Below are 26,260 nucleotides of genomic sequence, written 5' to 3'. Positions count from 1 at the left end.
CAAAGATGCCTGAGGCTAAACCACAGAGCTGATAAGTGGCAGGTTCAGAGTTCAAAGCCAGGTTTATATGACTCCAACCTTGTGTTTTTTTAAAAAATATCATGCTATCTCCCTTTAATATCATCCTTATTTTCTTCCTTGAAAACAACAAAAATGATTATCTCATTTTTATAGCAGTGGATGTAAAGTTTAAAACCAAGTTATTAACTAAGCAACTTAAGTTACAATAATAAGGAAATGAAGTCCTTGGTTATATGTAGCTATTAATCTAGCGAGCTAGTTAAAACTAATATTTCCCGTAGATGTTTGAACCTCTACCTATGCCAACCTCCAAATGAACGACTTGAGTTCTCAGCCTTTACACTCAATTTTCAGGATAATATTAGCTCGAATAAAAATACTTGGGTTAGGGTACTGGGCAGACTTGCCAACTTGAGGGAAATTTGCTGGGCAAGAGAAGACGAAAAGGAAGTTCTAAAGGCAATACAGCTCAGCAGCTGAGACCAGAGGCTGGGAGATTTTCTAAGAGAGATAATGCCTTGGGTCCAAGTAGTGAGAAATTCACACACCTTTAACAGTGATGTCTGGGTGAGAGGGCAAGAAGGAGAGGAGAAGGACCCACATTATCTATTCTGATTGAAACTATACATTGCTGAAGGATAGAGAGCAGGAATTAGAGGCTAGTTAAAGGGCTCAGACTGGAGCATGGAGTAGACATCGGAAAATGCAACCTAGACTCCACTCCTATGGAAAATTCTATCACCAACTCATATAACACGTGGTATTCATGTGAAATTGTTTAAGGGCTCAATGTAACCACAGCTAAGCTGTTAGCCTGGCTCCGAATGCAGGTAATGTGGGCTGGGGACTGGAGGTTCTTTCCACTTGTCACTTGGAAAGAACAGGATGGGATATTTACTATAAAATGACAAATTATGAGAACTGTAACATGTACAAAATGTATATGTATATGAGAACAGTCAAGTCTGATTCAGACTACTTGCACATCTGTGATAGATGAAAAGCATTTCCCAATTAAAACACTTCATGCTTGGCAAAAAACTAACGTGCCAAACATGTAAGTATTCCTCATTTCAAGAAAAGAAATAAAAACAAAATCTACAGAATATTAAGAGCAATTTTCATTTCTTCTAAAGCATTCAATCTACTTTAAAGTCTTTTTGGTTACCTTGGTCACAGCTTTTGGAGAAAATGTAACTGCATCCACCACAGTGATGAGGTCACCCGGGTGGAGGCGATCAAAGTACTTCATGCAGACATCATAGGCATGAAGCCACTCTGGAGAGGACGCCGGGACTTGTTTAATAAGGTGAGGGTCTCCATTCCAGAACAACTTTTGTAACCAGATGGTGTACAGAGAGCTTGGGGAAAGCATCCGTCCATCCCTTTCAGGGATTTTGGGAACAAGTTTGGAAATAGATAAGATATTTTGACTTGAAAGAACTGGCTCCAATGCTTCAAGAGGATTTATATTTTCATCTGTTAGCTTTTTGTAATTAAGACCTATTGGAAAGAAAATAAAAAGAGAATAGTTCATTTAAACATAAACATACAGGATCTTTCGAACACACATACAGCACTCTGGATGGCTGAAGGAAAAGATTTATCTACCAATTAGAGTAGATAGTTTAGTTCATCAATTAGATAGATCAGTGGATCTGAGTTCTAGTCCCAGCCTGCAACTTAATCAACTGTGCAATCCTTGACAGGTCATTCAACTTCTGTGTGCCTCAGTTTCCTCATTTGTGCACTGGAAATCACATCTCCTCACTTCTTCAATCCCTCTCTCAGTGCACCCACCAAACTGCATTATATTCATTTGTTATTCATCTGGCATCTCATCAACTACTTGAAGGCAGAGATTGAATCTTCCTCCTCATCCTCTGTCTAGTCCAGCGTCTAATTTGATTACTCAGTAAACCATTGATAAACTGAAGTAAATTCTCACAATTATTAGGAATATCAAATGAATACAGATTTGAAAGTGCCTTGTCAAAGACAAGCATCATACATATTTGAGAGATATTGATGTGTTTAATTTCTTAGATATGAGCATAAAGATACACAGACACCATTCTAAAATTTCCACAATTTATCAAAGATTCAAAGGCCTATTTTAAGGGTTCCATAAAAACTTAAAACATATAGGCTCTACTGAAGTCAAATTCTGCCAAATTGCCTATTGTAAAGTGTCTCAGCCTTGTCATTTGTATAGATTAAATATAACCAATGGGAGTAGGGAAAAGACCTCTGAGGCATTAGTCAAAAACTTTGGATTTTAGTACTACCAAGTCTACTATAAGTCACTGCGTGACTTTCAATAGGTTTCTCAGTTTTTCTGGTATTTAATTCCTTCAACAGTAAGTGAAAGAGTTGGAAAGATAACAACTAAAGTCAATTAGCATCAAAATCCTGCGGTTTCAGATCTATGCTAGCCACAATGCATGAATATGATTGTGTGCAGAAAATTAATCCATGGATTTAATTTAAAGAATGAGTTCAAGCAAGGAAATGATCATCTTACCTGATGCAACTATCTTAAATTTCTTCAGCAGCCGAATATGGGTTTCTGGTTTAATGGCATATTTCCCAAAATCTGCGTAGCCACAGTTTTCTAGAAGAGTGAAATAATACAGCAGCCTTCCATGGTCAAAGCCACCAAGAGTGGGGTAGATATACTTGACCATACGCTCGTGAAAGGCTTCAGGATCAGTCTTCAAAGTCTCAAAGAGATGAAGGGCTTGGGCTCGATTTTCAATTTCTACTGTGGATAAACTGAAATTAAAAGACAAAGAAATTGTGTTAAGATTTGGTTCCTTTATTAAACAACATGCTTTTTCTTTTTAAACCCAGGAAGAAAGGCTACTTCTTACAAGTCCCTTTTTCCTGTCTAATCAAAGATAGTAAACCACCAGGATGCAGGTAGTTTATATAAAGAGAAACAAACATGTTAAACACCTTCTTACTATACAATTTTCATGTTATCTTGTGTGAGTACAGCAAGCCTGTGAAGTAGGCATTATTTCACATTCCTGTGGCGGGGAGAGTTGCTCAATGCTTAACATAGCTAGGAAATGAACCCAGATTTGTCAGTTTCCACTAGGCATTATTTACTTATGTCACAAGAAAAATTTCAAATCTCAGCTTCATTACAGAAATGTAGACTACCCTACTATTTCAAGAATATAGGAGATGGTGAGGGAAAGAAACAACCCCAACTTTTAAGCATAAGTTTTACATCCAATAGCCTTGAATTAATATCCAGTAGACCCACATTTGATACTGTGTTTAAATAAAATTAAAATAGGAAAGAATAGATATTTGCACTTTCACTTGAATTATCTCTAGTAATGAATACTATCTGAATAAAATGCATGTGTTAATATTTTCATCTTGACTTATTAGATGTCTCTATAACGCAATGTAAAAAGTCATTTAAGGTTAAACTGTTGGGAAAAAAAATTTAAAGGAGTTTTGTTTGGTTGATCAGTTTGTATTTTTTTGGGTGAAGGGGAGGAGGGCTTAATTTTGTTCTTATGCTTCTCCCTGGGCAGAACATAGTGCCTCCAGCCCAGTGTAATCCTGACGCCCCACGCAGGATGAGCTTCAAACTGTCTAATTTTAAGAGTCCTTCAGGCAGCCCTTGGCACTAACAGGAATGCCCAATTTCCAGGGCTCTCAGCAATAGCACTGAAAGTATCTGGGGGCAGTAAGTGAGAGCTTTGGTAGTATCAAAGCTAGATTTCATATAGTTTAAAGGCAACACCTCCGAAATATGATACCCTGTTTATTGGAATTCCCACTTTTAGAAAGTGCCAAGACATGCTTTTCATTTATATAGATAAAGTTAATACAAATTATATTTTAAAATTTTTATAAGAGTATGATAATACCTGGGATAACAGCAGCAATCTATAAAGTCAAAATATCAAAGTAATTTTAAAATGCTCTTTTAATTTTCACTTCCCTATTTTTCTATTAAGATACAAGTCAAACATTTACAAAAATATTCCCATATATAAAAATGTCCCTGGTCGCCTCCTCATGACACGCTTTAACTATTTATTACCTTGTCTGTCTCCCTCACTAGGCTATGTACGACTTGTGGCAAAGGCAATACCACATCTTCTTTATCTCTAGTTTCTCAGTTCCAAGCACCAGTGTGTGGTATAAAGGAAACGTTCAACACGTGTCTTATGACTGCCAAATAGATTAGTGGATGAACAAAAACTCAGGCGTCCTCTATGGACAAGGCACTGTGCTCAGCACTGGGGAGCATATAAAGATCTATAACATAGAGCTCTCATCCAGCGGTTTGAAAATCTGGTCGAGTTATAAATACTTAGAGTTAAACAACAATGCAAAATAATGGGATGGGCTGACAAAGTGCACGCAAGTATATTCCACTTAAGAGTAGGTTCAGTAAAGCTATGACTTCAGAGCAGGCAGGTATCAATAATAACAGAAAGCTTAATGAAGTAGTACCTGAGCTTGGCATTGTAGAAAGGAATGAAGCAAAAATAATGTGAACAAGACAAGAAAGCACAAAGCCTGTGCAAGAAAGAGTAGTATAAATAGATGGCTGGTTGAAAATACTCTTTATACCATCACTATTCAAAATACGCAATGTCATCTCTGAAAGATATTATACACACAGTGGTCCATCAAAGTGACTCACAGAATTTCTGATGTTCCCTCATAATCTGCAAAATGAAGTCTGAAAATAATGTAGTGGAGAAGTAAATAAGAAGCTGTGCAACCCCATTAAGATGATTCATATTGAGAAAGATCTGCAGGCAAAACAACATGCCCAATGGAGGAGGGAAAACAACTTGCACTTATTATGCTGATTACTATGCTAGGTAAATTAAATCTAGGTAACTACAACTTACAGATGAGAAACTGCCGTCAGAGAGGTTACGTGACTTGCCTAAGACAAAGCATCCAGATCTGTCTGGACTCAATGTGTGTTCTGTGCACTTTATCACAAAGTAGCCATTCACTGATGAAGGTCAAACGCCCACATTAACCATTTCAAAAACAGGATTCTTTCTATAACACAGACATTAGTTCTCTCTCAGCAGCAATAAAAGTGTTCTCCTGTCATACTTCATTCCTAACACCCTGATAAACAGAGTATTCACAACACACTCATCGACAAAATGGACAATGACTAAATCATAACGGTTTTAGTTCATCTGTGTTTGACTTGATTCTGAACATACTCTCTCAATCAACATTACTTTCCCCTTTGCCCATCCACTTAATTCTTCTGTGCCTACAATTCAGTTTGCCCAATGTGCAATTTTACCCAATTATCTTGTCAAAAGAGATACTGGAATCACTTTACTGACACTTGATAAATACCAAAACCTCCCTCTTCAGTAAATTACAATGTGCTAAGATCTTTTGTAGACGCCAGTTACCAGTTATCAATAACCCATTTTAATAGTTTCCATTGAAAGAAGTTGTTATCTTTCCTTTGGAACAAGAAATGAAATCTCTGCTTGGAAAACAATTCTAAAGAACTCACATTCAAGAGAGCAGGAAGAAATACCATGAAACTACTGTGGACTTTTCACTAATCAAATTAATGATTACCCTTAAAAACTGTTTAAGTGCTTTTACTTGATACAAGTTTTAGCTATAAAATATATAACAGCCGATATATATACAAGTGCATATATAGTGCATATTTAACTTTCAGAGATTAACTGCAGGAAAAAACTAGCATTAGTTGTACCCAAGGCACAAGGAATAAATTATTAGTACTAATCCCATGATTAAGCTGTTCTGTAATGGCTTCAAGTTGTCAATCACCCAAAAATGTAATTCAAGAACAGCATGTATTGAAAGGACTTAAATTCGGTTAAGTGCGTGCGCTCCGCTACTGGCGGCCCGGGTTTGGATCCCAGGCGCGCACCGACGCACCGCTTCTCCGGCCATGCTGAGGCCGCGTCCCACATGCAGCAACTAGAAGGATGTGCAACTATGACTTAAATTCGTATAGGAAAACACATTTATTTAAACGCATTTTTCTTTACTCAATCTGCGATTGAGTGATAATACAATTCCACAGCTGACTGAAAGCAATACTTAGAACGGACGAGGAAGAAGGCCAGTGGAAGTGGGAGAAGGGAGAGGGCTGTTGGGAAAGGCGGGAGAGAGAACAAAGGGATGGGATAGGGGCTCTCATAGTTCAGAGGCAGTAACTTCCAGGTATTTTCCCCAAAGACTAATCCTAAAAGTTGAAGATCTATGAATCCAGTTAATGACTGTGGTCATGGGTGAACAGGGCTCCACCACTGATTCCTGTGGAAAGAGACAATTCTACCCTCTAAGTTACAACTACTCCTCCCTGAGGGAAACAGTCCAAGGTATTTACCACACAAATGCCTCAGAACGAACTTGATGTGGAAGACTTGATCTATAGTGCGGCCTGACAGCTGAATATGTGATTACACAGGGAAAACGCAGTCAACGTGATCATGGCATTTTTCAGTTTTGCCAACATTTTAGCCAAGTGTCTTTGTAAACTGAAAAATGGAATTTAACTCTTCAAGGTCACCTAGACAGTTGATGAGAGGATCAATAATGAGTATCTCAGAGTCTATCTCTTGTCACGGTGAGTTCCTCTGCAGGGCGTTTTACATGAACAGAGTGGTGACATGGAAGGCTATGGGAACACGCTTCATCTCCTCCATAAGAACAACTCTGACCACTTAAGCCTTTTAATTTCTCATAAAATCTCAATTCTGACTGGTTTATACAGTCTCATATTATTACCTCTCTAGAAAGAAATATTTTAGGGCCAGCCCCGTGGCTTAGCGGTTAAGTGCGTGCGCTCCGCTACTGGCGGCCCGGGTTTGGATCCCAGGCGCGCACCGACGCACCGCTTCTCCGGCCATGCTGAGGCCGCGTCCCACATGCAGCAACTAGAAGGATGTGCAACTATGACATACAACTATCTACTGGGGCTTTGGGGAAAAAAAAGGAGGAGGATTGGCAATAGATGTTAGCTCAGAGCCAGTCTTCCTCAGCAAAAAGAGGAGGATTGGCACAGATGTTAGCTCAGGGCTGATCTTCCTCACAAAAAAAAAAAAAAAAAGGAAAGAAAAGAAATATTTTAAGAGACACCACAGCACAGAAATAGTAACAGGCATCATTTATTGAGTGTTTATTATACGCTAAGCACTATGTCATTTCATTTACTTCTCACACAGCAGATACCTTACAATTGATATCCATATTGGCTTCAAAAATAATTGTTCAAAAATCAGATGTGCAATACTGGGCTAACAGTGGTCACAGGACGGATTCAGTAAATCCGGCCTGTTTTCAGAATTAACAATAGCAGCTACTCTTTTTTTGAGTACCTACTACAGGTCAGGTCTTTTATATAAATCTCTTCAATCTCACAGCAGTTCTGCAAAATAGAATAAGAATACTCATTTCGCAGAGAAGGAAATTTAGGCAAAGAGGGATAAAACAACTTGTCTACCAAGAGCACATTAGCAGGAAGTCACAGAGCCCGAGTTTGAATCCAGATTTGCATGATTCAAAGCATGAGCACTTTCCACTGGACAGAAACAGGCCAAAATGGATCTTCTAGCTTATGTTTTGTGCCAGTGTCAGGGGCTCTGACTATTTTGGGCAAGAGTGGCCCTAAGGATCACAATAGGGAAAGGTAAGTTGCAGACATATGGAAGGAACTGCTTCCATTTTGGTAAATGCTAGTAATTGGTTCTTGCATTTTTAGGATTGGTAGAATTCTTTTTATGCACAATGCAAATCAGTCTCGGTCATGATCTCTTTTCCCCTTAGGCCAAAAGAAAAATCAAAACCAAACGTATGGCTCAGTATTAACAGACCCATGACTTGAATATCTATATCCAACTCTCCTACTCTAACATGGATTTTTCCTGGTCTTGAATTTTTATTTATCTTAATTTTCAATATTATGACATACTTTTAATAAGCAAAGTTACCTTAAATCCCCTTTCCGTACACTAACTATTCTCACACTAACTCCTCAACCAATTCAGGCTTCTTTAAGGGAGGAGGAGATGGAACAGAAGGCCAGAAGTTAGAATTCTTTACAATGTGGCATACTGGACACAAGCTTGACTATGAGCAACAGCAACCCTCAGGCATACATTCTGTGTATCTTCTGTTTCAATTCAGAAAAAGGTAAATGTGCTATAGTTTATTCACCACCACCCGCCCCCCCACAGCTATAACTCGCTCTTGCAAGAATGTAAAATTATAGGGAAATTGACTCTGGGAGGAAAATGACTTTTTAAAGGAATAGTAAAACAAAACCCTAAGGCAAAGACCATTATTTTCCCTGTAATTCTGACCTATTAACTTCCCATTGGCATTGACTCAACAAGTAAATGTTGGGCAGTTTCTATTGTATTAACAAAGCTGATTTCTAATACCTGTGTTACCAAGTTTGATTAAATAGTAAGGCAAACCACAGTCATTTAAGTAAAGACCAGGGAGCACCAACGCCGCATTCCGAATCAATATGAGGTGTTTTGTCTCTCACAAGCAAGGACGCCAGGAGGTAATGATTTCCTGCTTTAGTAATTGCTGTGCATCTGCATAATCACACTGCTATCAGGTATAACGATATGCCGTGAACAGGCTTGCACATTACTCAATTGCCTGATAATTTATAATATATTCAGAGACCAACGAAGCATCTTGTTTGTACAGATACGACATCCTTTTATGTAACAGTCAATGAAAGGAAAAAGATATTTAATAAAATGTCAAGATATTTTTTAAGATTCCAACATGCATATCATAAGAAACATTTATTTGAACATATTACTGTGCCTCAAAAATGGTGAAGTCAGTGCAATATTTATCATAGATAGCACTATCACCCATAAAGTGAGTCCATAAATACTTAAAATGTAGATGTTAAAATTTCAAAGTGATTAATAAAAATTAAAGATGCTAAATTATAAGCATTTCTTGACCGTTCAGCAGGATTTGACCCCATTCAACACTCCCTCCCCTTCTTTACACTCTTTCTTCCCACAGCTTCCCCAGCACAAGATTCCCTTGTTTTGCCTTCTGCCTCTCTTTGGTGCTCTGTTTTTGGCCCTTTTGCTGGCAGCTCCTCCTCTACATTAATTGTGAAAGGTCCTCGAGGTCTGTCTTAAGTCTTTCTCCTTTCTCATTCTATATTCTATCCCAAAGCACACCCACAACAGTTTGCTTGTTTGTCATCTGTCTGTCTGTGACTCCCAAATGAGCGTTTCCAGCTCCATTTTCTCCTGTGAATTCTAGATCTACGAGATCCACTGCCCACTTGACCTTTCCTCTTGGGCATTTCAATGTGTGTAACTTCTCTATTCTCTTGCCTTTTTCTCACCCTCCCCTCAAAATACCTTGTCCTTAACTAGTGTTCCCTGTCTCAGTGAATGATGTCACCATCCAACAGGGGGACCAAGTACAATCTTGAAGATGATTCTTTTGTGTTGTTGTTGTGAGGAAGATCAGCCCTGAGCTAACATCTGCCAATCCTCCTCTTTTTTGCTGAGGAAGACTGGCCCTAGGCTAACATCCATGCTCATCTTCCTCCACTTTATATGGGACACCTGCCACAGCATGGCCTGACAAGCAGTGCGTCGGTGTGCGCCCGGTATGCCAACCGGCGGACCCCAGGCCGCTGCAGCAGAGCTCGTGCACTTAACCACTTGCGCCACCAGGCCGGACCCTGAAGATGATTCTTGACCCTTCTCCTTTCACTCACCTTCATATCTTGTTTATTCTTATGAATTAATTTATTTACTACTATCTGTTTCACCTTCTAGATATCTCTGAAACCCATTCTTACCTCTCCTTCTGTACTTTCCAAACTCTACTACAAGCTATGGTCACATGTCACGCAGTCTATTACTACAATAGCTCCCTAACTGGTCTTTGTATGTTTATACTGGCCTCCCTAAAGTCTTTTCTCAACAGGCTAGCTAAAGCGATCTTATCAAAATGCAAATCAGATCATATTATCTCCCTCTCCTTGCCAAAATCCTTCAAGAGCTTCCTACTACTCTTAGGAAAAAGCCCAGGCCCTTGATAGGGCCTCTGCTCAGTCTTGTTGCATTTTCTGGCTTCTAGGCTTCTCTGCAGCCCCATCTCGTACTGTGCTCCCCAGACGCTTCCGGGCCTCACCACACTGTCCATCTGATAGGTCCTCAGATTCATCATGTTCCTTCCTGTCAAAGGGCTCTTCACTTAACTGTTTTGTCTCCCTAGAAAAGGGTTCCCATCTCTTTGTAGTGTAGTTAATTTTGACTCAATATCTAGGTCTCAGCTCAAGCGTTATTTCCTCAGAAGAGCCTTCCCTAACTATGCCAAATCTCCTAATTGGGCTCTCTTAACAGTCCTTGTCACAATTTTAATTTCACATTTGCTTATGTCATATTCAATTATAACCTGTCTCCCACACTAGACTATAAGTTCCAAGACAGCTGGGATGCCTGCTTTTGCTCACTACTGTAACCCTAGTACCTAACACTGCACCTAGTGCACAACAGATTCTCAAAAAAAGCCTTTGAACAAATGAATGAATATTAAAGTATCTAACTCAGCACTATTATTACTAAAAACAAAAACTAATAGACTATTGTTAGGATATTGGTGTATCAGAGATGTATAACGAGAGAAGGTACCAAGATACTGCTGGTCTAGTATAGCTCAAAAGGAAAAATGAAATTGTACTTTACAACTTCAAGATTCTTCTAAGATAGACTCTGAAAACAAAGACATGAAAATAAACTTACACAAGAATTGTGTGCTTACCCGCTGTCAGTGAATAGGAACTCCAAATGGGTCATAAAAACTTCCCAACGGGAGACACTGTAACGCTGTGCCAGAGAAAGAGCAATACTGTAGACGTTTTCCTCAAGTGTTCTTCAAGAATGTCCATCAGCCAAAGGGAAGGGAGAGAAAGAAACACATTACCTTAATCAGCAAAGAAAATGTTCTTCAGGATTGCTCTGCAGCTGAGAGGGGTTCAGTCAGCATGGTCCTTAATAAGACATTTCACAGTAATTCAGGAAAAGTACTTCTAAGGAATTTTAACGCTCCTTTTTCACTGTGGTACATTGAAATTGACCAAGGAATTGCCTAGACCAGGGGTTCTCAACTGAGGGTGATTTTGTCCCCCAGGGGACATTTGACAATGTCTGGAGACATTCTTGATTGTCACAGTGGGAGAGGAGGAGGAGAGTGCTACTGGCATCTAGTGAGTAGAGATCAGGGATGCTGATGAACACCCTACAATGCACAGAACAGCCCTCCCACAACAAAGAATTCTCCAGGCCAAAATGTACTGAGGTGAAAAAAATTCTGGTCTAGACACTAGAGCCTATAGTCAAAAACAGCATGAAGGAGGGGCCAGCCCGGTGGCGCAAGAGGTTAAGTGTGAACGCTCTGCTGTGGTGGCCTGGGGTTCGCTGGTTCAGATCCCGGGCATGTACCGACGCACTGCTTGTTAAGCCATGCTGTGGCGGCGTCCCATATAAAGTAGAGGAAGATGGGCATGGATGTTAGCCCAGGGCTAGTCTTCCTCAGCAAAAAAGAGGAGGATTGGCATCAGATGTTAGCTCAGGGCTGGTCCTCCTCACCAAAAAAAAAAATAGTGCAAAGGAAATGCATCCCTGCCTTATGGGTAGATATTTTGAGAAAGCACAGTTAGTCACTCAACAAACTTTTATATTTTCTATACTGTGCCAGGTATTGTGCTAGCTGCTTAGGATATAAAAACAAACAAGACATTTCTTGAGGAACTCACAGAACTCCACACAGTCTAGTGGAGAATATGAAATGTGAACTAGTAATTAAATACAATGGTGGCAATCCTAAAAGAGAAGACTACAAAATACTGTGAGAATAGAGATGAGAGAATGACCAGTTGGAGCTGAAGACTGAAGGATAAACAACCATTAACTAAGCAGAGGTCGTAAAGAGGGAGAAGAGACAGATGGCCTTCTGACAGAGAAGGTAGAAAGAGGGGTCACAATTAGGAATGTATAGGGTCCTCAGGCTGCTACAGGACCTGTACTTTATCCTACAGGCAATGGAGAGCCAGCGGAAGGTTTAAACCAGGGAATGGCATGACCAGATTTGAGAATCTCTAGGCATATAAGGAATTCTGGTCCAGAGCACCCATATTGAGGCCATTTTGGAGAGACTATTGCAGGATCTCTATTTCTCAGAAGTAGAGAACTGTATGATGGAATTCTTGGAAGAATGGTGGGCAAAATCACAGACGCAGGAATGAAATATGTTATTATTAAGTAATACTGCTAAGACTATATTTACCCTAGCTAAGGAAACTAGGATATTTATATGTTTGATTAGCTGTGGGCTGGCAAATGTTTTCTGTAAAGGGCCAGATAGTAAATCTTTTAGGCTTTGCTGCCATATGGTCTCTGCAGCATGTTCTTCTTTTTATTGTTTTTCCACAAACTTTTAAAAATGTAAAAACCATTCTTTGCTCAGGGACTATACAAAAGAGGCCAATGGTTGGATTAAGTCTGTCAACACATGGATTATTAGGTCATTGTCAATTTAAAATTATTTCTTAAAGTATTTATTGAATCTCTACCTCCACATGATGGAAGGAGAATTCCTGAGAAAGGGGACCATTAGCAATTCATCCTTTCTATTACAAGAGACTAGCATATTGCCTGACACCAAGTACATGCTCATTAAGTATTGATATCTTTATCACTTGATAAAGGTGGGAAGAAACCAAACTATGTTATGCCCTCTTCAAAGTTACCCTGACTAACCGTCGAGAATGTATTATCTAAGATATACAGACAATAAAGGACAGATATAATGCACTTACAGAAAACTGCCATTAAAACGAATATATGATTAACAAATAAAGAATGGTCATGTTGTGTACAACTGAAGGTAGAGCTGCAAAACAGGAGGAAGTATGTCCTTCAACAATTCTTGTATGTAAGACACTAAAATCCCATCTCCAAACAGTACTACTAACTCAGAAAACCCATGGACATTTGGAGACATTTTAAATAAGCCATCCAAAGACTGTTCTATTTTTCTAAGCAACAGATTGTGGAGAAGATTCTATTATATATTTATCAAAAGCATGTATTTGTCCTCCAGGATATACTTCAAATAGCATATGCTAGCCAGATACTTAAAAAAGAAAATAAAGGACAAAAACCCTAGCAAAATGTAAAAGTTTACATGCCTTATCTTGTAAACTTTTATTCTGCACAATAACCCTCTTCTAAGAAATCATAAGCATGGCACCGAGGATTACCAAATGCCCAAAGGAAAAGCCTACTGGACTTGGAAATACGAAGCCCAGGCTCAACTCCTGGCTGTGTTAGCTTGAACAACTCTTCCGAGCTCTCTGGTTCTCAGATTCCTCTTCCAAAAGTGAGGAGGTTAGATTAAATGATCTCTTCAGTTACTTTCAAGTTGGACATTAAATGACTCTATGAAATTATGAACCTCCAGGAGAACAGAGGGCAAGAGAAAAGATACTCATATTTCCCTTCTTAACTGAATCTCGCTATAGGCTGTTCCTACTATCTTTCTTTGATCTCTCTCTTTCCTGCCTTACTCTAAAGAGAATTTGGGGTATCTTGTAGAAGGAAAGAAGCCCAGGCTAATATGAAATTCTTACAGAATACCAAGGCTACTTTGCCACTTTCTTAAAGATTTAAATAATAATGCTGAAAAATAGCACATACCAGGACTATCTTTGTTATTTTAAAGAAACTTATCAGGAGAGAGGAATAACCATTAAATCTAGGCACAAGTGAACCTTAGTTTCAAAGGCAGGAAGCTTAGACTGAATTGCAGGCCAATGCTTCCTTGAGGACGCGATCAAGCAGTGCGGGGGAGGGCACCTGGTGCTGTGGTGAAGATGCAACGGCTTCGATACGCGACAGATCAAGGTTAAAATCCGAGTTGTGATCCTCATCACCTAGGTAAACTTGGGCCAGTTCCTTAATATCCCTAAGCCTCACTTTCTTCAGCTATAAAACAGGGATAACAACATGTATGTCATAGGGTTATCTTTGAGGATTAAAAGATGTTTATAAAATAAACTTTACAGAGCACCTAACACACTTCCTTGCCCATAGTAAGCACTCCACAAGTTGTGGTGTTAAAAACAAAACACCTCGAGGCCAGCCCAGTGGCGCAGTGGTTGGGTTTGCACGCTCCACTTCTGCAGCCTGGGGTTCGTGGGTTCGGATCCCCGGCGTGGACCTACACACCACTTATCAAGCTATGCTGTGGCAGGCGTCCCACATATAAAGTAGAGGAAGATGGGCATGGATGTTAGCCCAGGGCCAATCTTCCTCAACAAAAGGAGGAGGATTGGCAGCAGATGTTAGCTCAGGGCTAGCCTTCCTGACCAAAAAAACACAACAACAACAACAAAAAACCTCTACTTAATAATAATAACCATTGTGGGTGAACATACTTTCCCACCTTCTTCTTTTTTGTATTTTTTTTTTTTTTTTTCCACTATCCCACCTCCTGACATGTAAGTAATTCTCATTTGATCTGAACTCACTGGATCTAAAAAACTGGAGACCAGTATTACAACCCAGGGGAATTCTATACCAAGAAAGGAAATCTTCTCGCTGGGCCTTGCACGGCACTGCCATCTCACACAGGGCTTGCTCTTCTCTTCAAAGGGGTAAGCGAAGGGGAAAACGTGACAGCTGCTACAGGCCTCTGACAAGAGACTGCTAGAGCCAGTTAGCTCTTCTTTCTCTAGAAACCCAGGACAGATAAAGGTGCCCTGAACCCACAACACTGGGTCCTTCCTCTGGTATTAGGTCAGCTGTATCTAATTTTTAACATAGTGAAGAAATTAAACTGCCATGTAGTTTGAAAAGTGCGATTTCCAGCCAGGAATAAAAGGTAATCTTGCTTTTAAATTTACCCTATTCACCTCTAACACGGTAATAATCTTGGTATTGGGATATCAAAATCATGGGAAACTTTTTTTTTAAATAAATCCTGTCCTTACTATTTAAATCCACGGGCTCAAAACGTTGTTTGCATCTACTGATCCATTTGGGAAGACACACACACTCCTCACACAATCGGAAGAAGTAGCGGAAGCCCTGTTTACAGTAACCATGAATGTAAATCTTCAAAGGACTGTGATTAACAGTCCTGATAATTCAACTTGTTCTTTTACACTTTAAACCCATCCCTTTACGAGACAAAGGCATCCCTTACTCTGCCAGACCAAGGATAGTTTCCCTTTTATACTGGTCGTCTGCAGTAAACCGCTGCACATCCACCCCCTTCCGCAGGCCCTGAAGGATGTGAGCCTGAGTGAAGTCCAGCAGACGCTCGTTGTAGTGGTGCAGCTGCTTAGTCAGGGAAGCAAGATCCTCGGGCCAGGCTTCACGTCCGCATCGAGTCACGTGCCTGGTGACCATCTTGATTAGCTCTTTAGGATCAGCCTGTAGGTAACAACAATAACAAAAAAAAGAGTAACAACAGGAAGACCATGTCCACTGGGCACCTGTTTGGCCCTTCGCACTGTTGCCATTTAATCAAGGCTCACAACCACCCTGAGAAGTCAGCTGCAGAGGTGGCACATTTTGCAGACCACAAAGGCAGGACACAGAACTGAGTCTAGAAGCAGTTTTCTGGACTCCTGCTCTGTTCTTCAACTTCAAAAATCTCCACTCACTTAAAAAATAATATACGCTTGCTTTTTCAACTACCATCGTCCTATATCAGATTTGTTCCTCAATTACCTGATCATTTGTAATAATTCACCCTGGAAGTAATTTTCGTCATCATTGCCCCTGGATAAATTTTCTTTGAACCACCATCTAAGTGCTCTCAATAACAAGGTTGCAGTTCAACAACCCCACTATAAATGCCTAGACAGCTAAGTAGAAGTGTGTTTTCTTTGGGGGTAAGTTAGGGAAAAAAATCCATTCCTGTTCCTGAAGTCATAAACACTTCTAGTTGCATAAGAAAGCATCCAACCAATTTTTACTCTGCTCAATTTGGGGCTCAATGGGATACTGTTCTATAATTCTTAGCCACTTCTCTAACAACAATAAAACTATTCAAATAGAACAAAACTCAGAACCCAAAATAAATGATTAAATGGCCACATTTATGTATATTAAAATTGGTCTGGGTGTCAACAAAGCAATAGCAGCTCAGCCATGATTTTGGAATTACTTAACAGAGAGCCTAATACTTGAACAACAGTTAACTCAATCACTCCCAATTATTGGGAAGACATGGTATATATTTTAATATAAACAAATTAGGAAATAACTCCAGAATCTACCTTTGGTTCTCAGAAATGTACCTAATTATAGTAAGCTGTCAGCATTTCTAATGTATAAGCCATTATTCTGAGCTACACAGGAGATTTGTCAACGTCGAGTCTATATTACCAAACCTAGCCTGACATTCTCTCTCTTGATCTTATTAAGGAACAATCTGGGAGTATAGATAAAAACCAATTAAAGAAATCTTCTTGGATTCCAGCAGGTGGATTTGAGAAAAAAATCAACCTTTTATACTGAATTTTTTTCCCTACTTCTATGCATACACTGAGGCCTATTCTCAAAAACCATAGATACGTGTCTCAAGTCAAAAGACTTGGGTTTGAAAAGTAACTCTTCAGGGGCCGGCCCCGTGGCTTAGTGGTTAAGTGCGCGCACTCTGCTACTGGCGGCCCGGGTTCAGATCCTGGGCACGCACAACGCACTGCTTCTCCGGCCATGCTGAGGCCGTGTCCCACATACAGCAACTAGAAGGATGTGCAACTATGACATATAACTATCTACTGGGGCTTTGGGCAGGGGGAAAAAATGGAGGAGGATTGGCAATAGATGTTAGCTCAGAGCCAGTCTTCCTCAGCAAAAAGAGGAGGATTAGCATGGATGTTAGCTCAGGGCTGATCTTCCTCACAAAAAAATAAATAAATAAAACTGTAAAAAAAAAAAAGAAAAGTAACTCTTCAAAGTAAGCTATAAGACCAGCTTTCATTCAACAAATATTTTTTGTGCACCTCTTATGTACCAGGTGATGTACTAAAAAGATGTGACCTTCCCTTTCAAGAATGCAGTCTATTAGGAAAGGCAATCAAGCAAACAAATGTAAAATGATGTGATACTGGTAAGCACAGGGTGCTATGAGAGTACAGAGGTGTGGGACTTGGGCAAGTCTCCAGAAGTCTTCTTGGAAGAGTTAATGCCCAGGCTAACTACTCAGGTATCAGTAGTAAAAAGGCCAGCAAAAAATAGGGAGGCAAATTCCAGGAAAGAGCAGAGTATGTGCTAAGGCCTAGGTGGCTAAGACCAAATAGAAAGATGGAGTGAATAAAGCAAATCTAATTGCAATTAGAAGTGATTTAGGAATCAGCTGCAAATGGACAGTATTTCTGGCAATGGATTTAGGCAAAAAACGAATCCCACGCCTCCGTTCTTAGTGCCTCTACAGCTGACATTTAACTCAACCCCCTTTCTACTTATTGACTGAAGCCATTGAGGCACCACCCTGAATCGCTTTACCACGGGCAAAGCCACCTCTGAAGTTATCTGGTATGGGGATGCTGCTCAGGGGCCAGCCAGCCCATCTATACCTGCTCTGCATCCTGCATGTGCACTGCTGGTGCCTGCTCTTCTCATGCCTCATCTGGTTAGCACTTTTCTGCCTAGAAGTAGAGCAAGTGAGAGCAAATGTCCAACAACCAGGATTTCAGGGTGGCAGGAGAGCTCTTCTGTAGTTGTTCTTTCACGGAGCTCTTTGTGCCCCAGTTTTGCACTCCATCAGCAGACCCATGTTCACCGAAACAACAAAGAAGGCTTTTTTCACATATACTCTGACCCTGTAGTTTCAGACTAAAGCCCTCAGCCTGAAATTGCCCAATGCACTTTGAAGAAGAGGCTATAACCATCCAGCCTCTCTCTGTGTGCCCCTCTCTACCAGGCTATTGTTTCCCACTCCCTACTCACGGAATCAACCACCTTCATTCTCCCAAGGATTTCTCACAGTTTTTGCTCCACATTCATTTTTTACTTTTTGTTTTCTGGCATCTCAAGGATTTGGTATCTGTACCGGGAGAGTAGCTTACAAACTTTGCTGTTGACCTCAATAGTATAACACCTCCTCATTTCTGTTCTCTTTGTATTTTATACTATTTATGAAACAAATCCCAAGACCAGATAGAGAGTAAAGCTCCAAAATGGTAGCACATAGCAATAATAAGTATAATTACTAACATTTAGATAGGATTTTCTTCATCCTACAGAAAGTTTCAAGTTTCCATGTACAACCTTCATTTTCATATGTGGCAAAAAGAATCTATTCTCTCCTTTTGCCAATGAAAACAATGATAGCATAGTGAAATACGCATGGACACGCGGAAGTTACTAACTGGATGACCTTGTACAAGTGACAACAACTATGAACTTGATTGTCTCATTTATAAAATGGCAATAATGATATGTAGCTTTGCATGGCTTTGAGAAGCCTAAGAGACAATATATATAAAATACACAAACCAGGGCCTGGCATGGAGTAGGGGCTCCAAAAATGAAAGTGATTATGGAATTTACTCAAAGGCAAACACACTTTAACTGTACCTCTATTATATAATATAATTTACACAGCATTTTCTTATAAATATTAAATTATAGCTTCTGGATGGCAGAAATCATGTGTACTTCGTGAATTTGTCTTTTCCAGAGCACAGTGGAGTCTTGCACAAATCAGGTCTGGGGTAAAAGGGAGACACACTGAACAGTAGTAGTGGCTTTTAGTCAGTAGTACTAGTTTATATTCCAGCTCCCTTACTTAGCAGAGAAGCATCTTGGGGCAAGTTACTTCATATCTCTGTTTCCTCACCTATAAAAGAGTCAATAAGCACACCCTCCTCACGGTTTGTTGTGAGGCACCAATAAAGAGAGGTATTTTAAAGCACTCTTTTCTCCATTACTATACGAAAGCAAATTGGACCCAGAGCTTACTCACAAGGAATTAAAAACTAGTGATTAACAAAGATGTATACATAAACAATTCACAGAAGGCATGTGAATATAAGCACCATTATAGAATCACACACCCAGAATGCTGGGAACTCCACAGAGGGAGCAATTAATCCCCTCTCTCGACTCTTGGGGTTCAGTTTCTTCAGATGTAAAACAAAGGAGCATCACCAAATGATCACCTTTCTAGGACTAAAATCCTATGAACATATAAGAATTCAAACACGAAAATAAAATAAACCCTTATAAATCCCTCCAGGTGTGGAATTGGGAAGTTCTACATCTCATCTCCTTTATACCTCCACTAAATATTCAGAACAGATTTCTTCGTTAAAATTATAATTTCAGAGCAACAAGTTATGGACAACAGATTCCTACGCAGTTTAAACAACTTGAATCTCTGTTCCTTTACAAAGTAGAAATTGTCTAGCCCCTCTGTCAATAATTTTTATTTCATATTCTTTGTACATCAAATATGTTCACCTTTCTAAGAAATATTTAAGAACTAATACCTAATATTTCAGTCTTCAGTATGAAACAGGCACAGTGCTAAACCTACATGAACCGAATCTCATTTAATACTAACAATCCTATGGGACAGGCGTCTACTAGTATCTTCTATTTTACAGATACGTGAGGAGGTGAATGACTTGACTAATGCCATTTGGGGTAAGTGGCAGAGTGGCGCTATGACTCCCAAGCATAATGCCTCCCAAGAACCATCCTTTTATATTTGGTATGCAGGGAGAGGTATCTCTTAAAATTATAAGGGTCTTAATGAGACCAGTGTATACAAAGCTCCTACCAAATGTTAAAAAGACTTGGCATTAGAGTCCTTTTACAAATGATCAATTTTCAATGATGGAGATTCAATGCTGTCACTCTACATTATATCCACATTGACTTTTTCTCACACATATTCTTCCTCTCATCCCTTTTATACATATACACACACGTGTATAAATACAAATGACCAGAGAGGACACATAAAGGTAGGTATTCAACTAGATATCTGATTTGAGTTGTATTTCTAAGCCTTTCATTTTTTCTTCTCTAATGTTAACAAAGAGAGTTTTAGAATCATGAGCAAGAATATTATTTCCTGTTCAACCCCTTGATATAAATATACTTCCTTTTAAAATTCTGTCCTAATAAAGTAGTGAATAGGGGCATTCTATTAATTCCTTGATGATAAGTTTCTAAGTGTCTTCAAGTTATGGATCATCAAATATTTGTTAAGTGTATAGGAAGATTTTCAATACTTCAATTTATTGTGTAAAAAATAATATTGAGAAGAGAATTCACAAAGGCTTCCAAGAAAAAGGAAAATTAGTTCTGGGGAGAAAACATATGACCTGGCATGAAAGAACCTGCATTACTGTTTCTTCCTTCCTTAGCTTCAGGTTTTCCATTATTAAAATTGAAGCAATTTCTTCTTTATAGTGTCTTCATAAAGATTAAATGAAACTAGAGGGAGGAATATGTTGTAAGTTCTAGCCCTCTACACAAATTATTTTCTTATCATTATCACTACTACTTTCTAACCCTTCCTCAAGGAACTTCACTGGTCATGATTCTTTCCAATATCTGATTTAAATTTTAATAAGAATTCTTCCCCTGAGCTTATCACAATTTCTTTCAAAATATTCCAGAGCATCCTCTACTCACTCCAACACATCATTTCATACCTATATTCATTCACCCCCACAAGTGTATAACAATAAAGTTTCTAAAGTATTTTCACGTGAATTTCATTTGACCCTCATCCAATCCAGTGATGTGCACGGGAGACTGCTGTTGCGGTTTTACAGATGTCTATCTGCACTTCAGGAATCTTTGGCTGTCGTCTTGCAGCAAGGCAGTGAGTTAAGCCTTCTGGCCCCTCACCTAGTAGCCTCACACCTAAAATCTCTAAGTTTTTTGTGTAGAGTACATTCAAACCTCTCTCCCGCTTCTTCCCACTCCGTTTCAATGACATGATCCATGAGTATGAAGGCTTTTAGCCTTTAAGAAGTTCTGAAGGTCTTTTTAGGTAGTTCCAAAATCTTCCATATTCAGTATTCAAATTGATATTGCAAAACATCACAGGCTGCAAAGACTAATAACATAAAAATTTAAAAAAGAAAGTGTGTTGAGTTAAATTATTCTATTTTTTCCTCCCAAAACTTGGCAGTTCTTGGGGGGGGGCAGTGAATAAAATATGATTTCTTTAAATAATATAGTAAAGTCCCTGTAAAAACAAAATATGCATAAATATTCATGACAACCGAATGCTCCATGACTTAATCTACTGCTTACTAGTAAAGGTAATAAATCCATTCTGGTTTAGTAGCCTCCATTTCTTGGTAATACTGTTTGGAAAGTTTTAAACAGGTGGTGTGTTTCCCCTCTAGGGTTGTGATTTGCTTGAGATAATTTTCTACTTAGTATTTTCAGTTAGTAGCTTAAAAAAACACATTTTAGAAATAGTTTACCATAAAGTTTTTAATTTCATCCCCTGCTGGGTTTGCTTCTTTAGCATATAAAACTAAAAGACAAGTTTCCATTTTTAACTGATTTTATCTTCTGAAACTTTTTCAAAAGAATGCTAGAAAGACTACACTTCAAGATGCATTTACAAAAATTATAAAGGTAAGATACAAGTGAAAAAAGATCAAGGTATAGAACAATGTATAGTTTACTCACATTTGTATAAAAAACTGTTATATAAATATGTATATCCATAAACTATTTCTGGAAGGATACAAAATGAAACACTGACTTTTTATTGTATACCATTTTCACCATTTGAATTTTTTAGCCATGCATGTATTATTGCTTTTAAACATAAAAACAAGTTAATTAGGACAAATACTAGAAGAAGAAATTCTCTCCAATTGATCATTTGCCAATCATCATTATATATCACTAAAAAGAAAAATGAAGGCAAGGTGGACTGCTCCAAAGATCGTTTAGGGGAGCTGCTGAGTTCCAGGAGCCTCCGCCGGCTGGCTCAGGATGGTGCTTCCCATCAAGATGCACAGGGCTTTTATCAGAAATAACCCCACAAATTATATCAATACTTTTATTCAAACCTAGTAATCTACCTAAATTTATCATTCCTGTAGCTCAGAACTACAGTGGGTGGAAAGAGAAAATGTGAAAAGACCGTGGAAATAGAAACAAGTTGAACTGACAACTGAGTGAACGCTAAGCTTCACTGAGTGTTATTATGTGTAGGCAACAAATTGAAACCACTTTGATTTCAATTTCCACGATGATTCATCAGGAGTTTGTCATATTTAATTCCAAAGTCAATAGTGCTATTTCATGCAGAGGAAGATGCTGAAAAGACTCAAATAATGAGCCATTAGGTAGTCAAAGACTCCTACGTACTTAAAACATCCAGCTCTTGTGCCCATCCATGATTCCTTCAAATCCAAGAGAGTCAGGGCTCAAAACTGCAAAACTGAAGCCTGAAGGCTGTCCTAACTCAGCAGTTGAAATGATTCCTGAACTTACATGTCAATAAAAAGTCCTGAGGATCTACAGTGGGTGAGGTCCTGGGGATTCAGAGGTAGACGGGATTCCTGTTCTCAAATAAGATCACCACATGAGAGCAGACAGATGTGCATTAGCCACAATACACCAAAAGACTGCTCCAAAGGGCATCTATACAAGAGCAGTGAGAGACGGAGGAGGCCGACGTCTGCTGAGGAGCCAGAGAGGGCTTCACAGGGGGCTCCTTTGAGCTCAGACTTATCTATTGATGGTGGGAAGAAGAAGGGGGTATTTCAGGCAGGGAGATTACATCTGCACAGGCTCAGAGGTGTGAAAAAGGATGTTAAATTCAGAGAAATATAAATTCTGAGCAGCTAGAACATAAACTTCAAAACAGCTAGTGTCAGGATCACAGCTGGGGGGTTAAGGAAGAGCCAGCCAGTTCACTGAGGGTCTTCCCTGCCATATACAGGAGTTTAGATTTTACCCAGTGGCCACAGCAGAACACAAGAAAACATCTTGCTTGGAATGATCCCTTAGACCTGCACGCCAGAGATCACTCAGGTCCCAAACACAGTGACCAGCTTCTTCTGAAACAAAGCTAGAGCAGCAGCGTGTCCAAGTACAAAAAGCAGATCAAACCTGGAATCAGGAGCCCTGAGTCACAGGATGTCACTTTCTACCAGAGTCGCTCTGAGTAAGTAACCAAATTTCTCTGAGTCTTATCTTCTGCAAAATGAAATTGCTCAAAGGATCAAATGGCAGAACGAATATTGAAAAGTACTTTAAGACAGCCAACGCCTTTTTAGAGTTAGTCTGATCTTTCTACTGTTCACTGACAACTCCTATAAACAAGCCCCTAAGGGCTGGGCCGGTGGCATAGCGGTTAAGTTTGCACATTCTGCTTCGGTGGCCCCGGGTTCACCGGTTCGGATCCTGGGCGCAGACCTAGGCACACCTCATCAAGCCATGTTGAGGCAGGATCCCACAGAGAGCAACTAAAGGGATGTACAACTATGACATACAACTATCTACTGGGGGCTTCAGGGAGAAAAAAGGAAAAAAGGAGGAAGATTGGCAACAGATGTTAGCTCAGGGCCAATCTTCCTCAAAAAAACAAAAAAAAAAACAAAAAACAAGCCCCTAAGCTGACTGTTGCTGTCACACCCCCTCCAGACACTTTCTTAGCCAGAGAGAAGAGACCCTATCCGATCACCATGAAGTCTGGTCACAGACTGCACTTCTATCATTTTCCCTATGCCCTGAATTTTAAATAGTAAAATTTCAATACTATCTCAAATGCTCTGTGAGACACTACCACAGTACCCGTGACGGGCACCACGATACTTCAACACTTTGTTACTGCTATGTCCCGTCTGGATGCTCTTCCCCTACGCATCTGCAAGGTGCTGCGCTTGTCCTTTTGTCTGTACTCCAAGGTCCCCTTCTCACTGGAGGCCTCCTCTGAGCCTGTTTAAATTGTACTCTTCACACACACAGAGACACACACTTATCTTTTGCTTTTTGTTTTTATAGGTCTTATCACCATCTAACATAGTATATGTTTCATTTATTTATTTTGTTTATGGTGCCCCTTTCCCAGTAAAATGTAAGTCCCAAAGGGGCAAGGGTTTTAAATACTTTGTTCACTAGTGTTTCCCCAAGCTCTAGAACACTGCCTGGCATAAAAGAGTCACCTGATAAATATTTGATGAACACACACATAATTCAATTATTTCATAAGTACTGAAGAATATTCATTAATTTTCAGTAATCTACCCAGTGAACTGTGTTTACTACCCTTTATATTCAAGCCCTGCTCTAAGCATTGGGAAATCCAATAAACACAACACAGACACTGGCCTCAAACAGCTCATATCTAGTGAGAAGAAAAGTATAAAAATTCAAAATAACAGAGTATAAGTGCTCTGAGGTAAGTACAGGGCAGTACAAAAGCACACGGAGGAGCACCCAACACAGCTTGGGAGCACCACAGAAGGGCGGCAGTGGCAGGAACCATGCCTGGGTGAGGTAACACCTGACCCAAGCAGCTAAGCAAAGAAATGGAGGGGGAAAACATTACAGGCATAGATGCAACATGTCTGAAGACAAGGAAACAGAGAACACCCAGGGTGTTTGAGAAATTTAAGTGGCTTGGTATGGCTGGAGCAAAGGAAGATGAAGTTGGAGAAGGAGACAGAGGCCAGACCATGGGGGACCTTCAGACCTTGCTGGGGCAATAGGGAACCAAGGAGGGATTTCAGGCAGAAGACAGGAAGACTAGACCTCCATTTGAGAAAGCCTACTCTGACAGATGCTTGGAAAAAGATATAAAAGTAACAAAAATAAAGATAGGGTGATGTTTAAGAGGCTATTACAGTAGTTTAGGTGAAGAACTATGGAAGACTGAATCAAGGTGAGGACGTGGGGTAGAGAGGAGAAAACAACTGGAGAGATGTTAAACTCTCCCCCACTCCTTCTTAATAGATACATCTGGAAGAGTTTCAGAATGTCTATACATCTTGAAGTGAAAAAAAATCCTAGATACTTTCTAACTCTTCATTTCATCTCTCAAACTAACAACCAAACATTTTCCACAGAGTTGCCAAGAAGTCATTGGAGAACTAGCTGGCTCATGACCTGGCCATGTGCCATCTTAATGCTATTGCAGGGCACATTTGTTTCTGTCTGGAGCAGCCGAGGAGTTAGATATCATGTGCGGAGGCATCACCACTGGGCCACATGGACTGTACTGGCTTCTATTCCCGCTAGGATATGATGCTGCTTCCTGAAGCGAAGACCCTGAACAGCAGCTGCCTTATACTGCTGAGCCCAGAAAGAGAATGGCAACAGGTGTCACGAACCACGCCACAGGGTAGGTGAGTAGTCTAACAACCAGAATCAGGGGCCAAGGGCTAGGGCGAGACAGGAGAGCTGCAAGGGTTATCTTTCAAGGGAAGGACAGTTTGATAGGAAAATGATGACAGGAAAAAGACCAAGAGTTAAAGGGCAGTGACGGTGGGCTGACACTCTTGGAAGGAAGAAACAGAAATTGGGTTAAAGGGTAAAAGGGGGCAGGAATCAAGTCTCATTATTCTTCATACTACAATGCCAAGCCCTACGTCCTTCATAGTAGGTACTCAACAAATGCTGAATCGATGAAAGGATATACAAAATATGAGAACTAGAAATAAAATACACACACTTTCTATCAAGTGAAAAGAATTGCTGGGAACATGGAAGAAACCAAGATGGACACACCTTTACTTCTAACCCTTATCTTTCAATGTTCTACTTTATCTCTTTGCCTCCTTTAGTTGTGGAAATCTTAAATAGCATTTCTTATAAAGCGACTGTGGTATCTGAGGTAGGGAACAGAGATGGCCAGATACAAAAGTTGGGATGGAATGTAATGGTTTTCTCCTAACTTATCTCTCTCACAAACAGTACATGATTTGAGACTTTTAATTTTTGATACAAAGTTAATTTACTATCAGAGAAATCAGGAAAAAATTTGTTATTTTTGTACGAGAATATTCCTCCAGGAGGACTACGTTAATTAAGATTTTTAGGAAATGAAACAAGATTACAGGCCAAACTGTGGCTCTGCAGCAAGTTTTTTGGCTTTCTTAGAAGTTTTAACTTGTGGTCTGTCTTGTAACGTTTTCAGTCCTCCTGTTCACAGCTCCTCTAATCCACGTTTATAT

The 26,260-nt window shown here is 39.7% G+C and overlaps 1 protein-coding gene across 2 annotated transcripts in view; it reads right to left on the bottom strand.

The window, feature by feature from the left end:
- NBAS (NBAS subunit of NRZ tethering complex) overlaps positions 1–26,260 on the bottom strand; it is a 331,461-nt gene that overhangs the window by 88,346 nt on the left and 216,855 nt on the right. For both annotated transcript variants that reach the window (XM_087437126.1, XM_087437127.1), the window contains 4 exons: positions 15,286–15,515; positions 10,840–10,950; positions 2,546–2,796; positions 1,190–1,524 (listed from right to left, as the gene is read on the bottom strand). In XM_087437126.1, coding sequence (XP_087293252.1) covers positions 1,190–1,524; positions 2,546–2,796; positions 10,840–10,950; positions 15,286–15,515 — 927 coding nt within the window. The remainder of the gene's footprint in view (positions 1–1,189; positions 1,525–2,545; positions 2,797–10,839; positions 10,951–15,285; positions 15,516–26,260) is intronic.

This window comes from Ceratotherium simum, chromosome 11 (genome assembly GCF_057802395.1).
Source record: "Ceratotherium simum simum isolate JZ-2026a chromosome 11, ASM5780239v1, whole genome shotgun sequence".
Lineage (NCBI taxonomy): Eukaryota > Metazoa > Chordata > Mammalia > Perissodactyla > Rhinocerotidae > Ceratotherium > Ceratotherium simum.
This window is presented reverse-complemented; position numbering and strand designations above follow the sequence as displayed.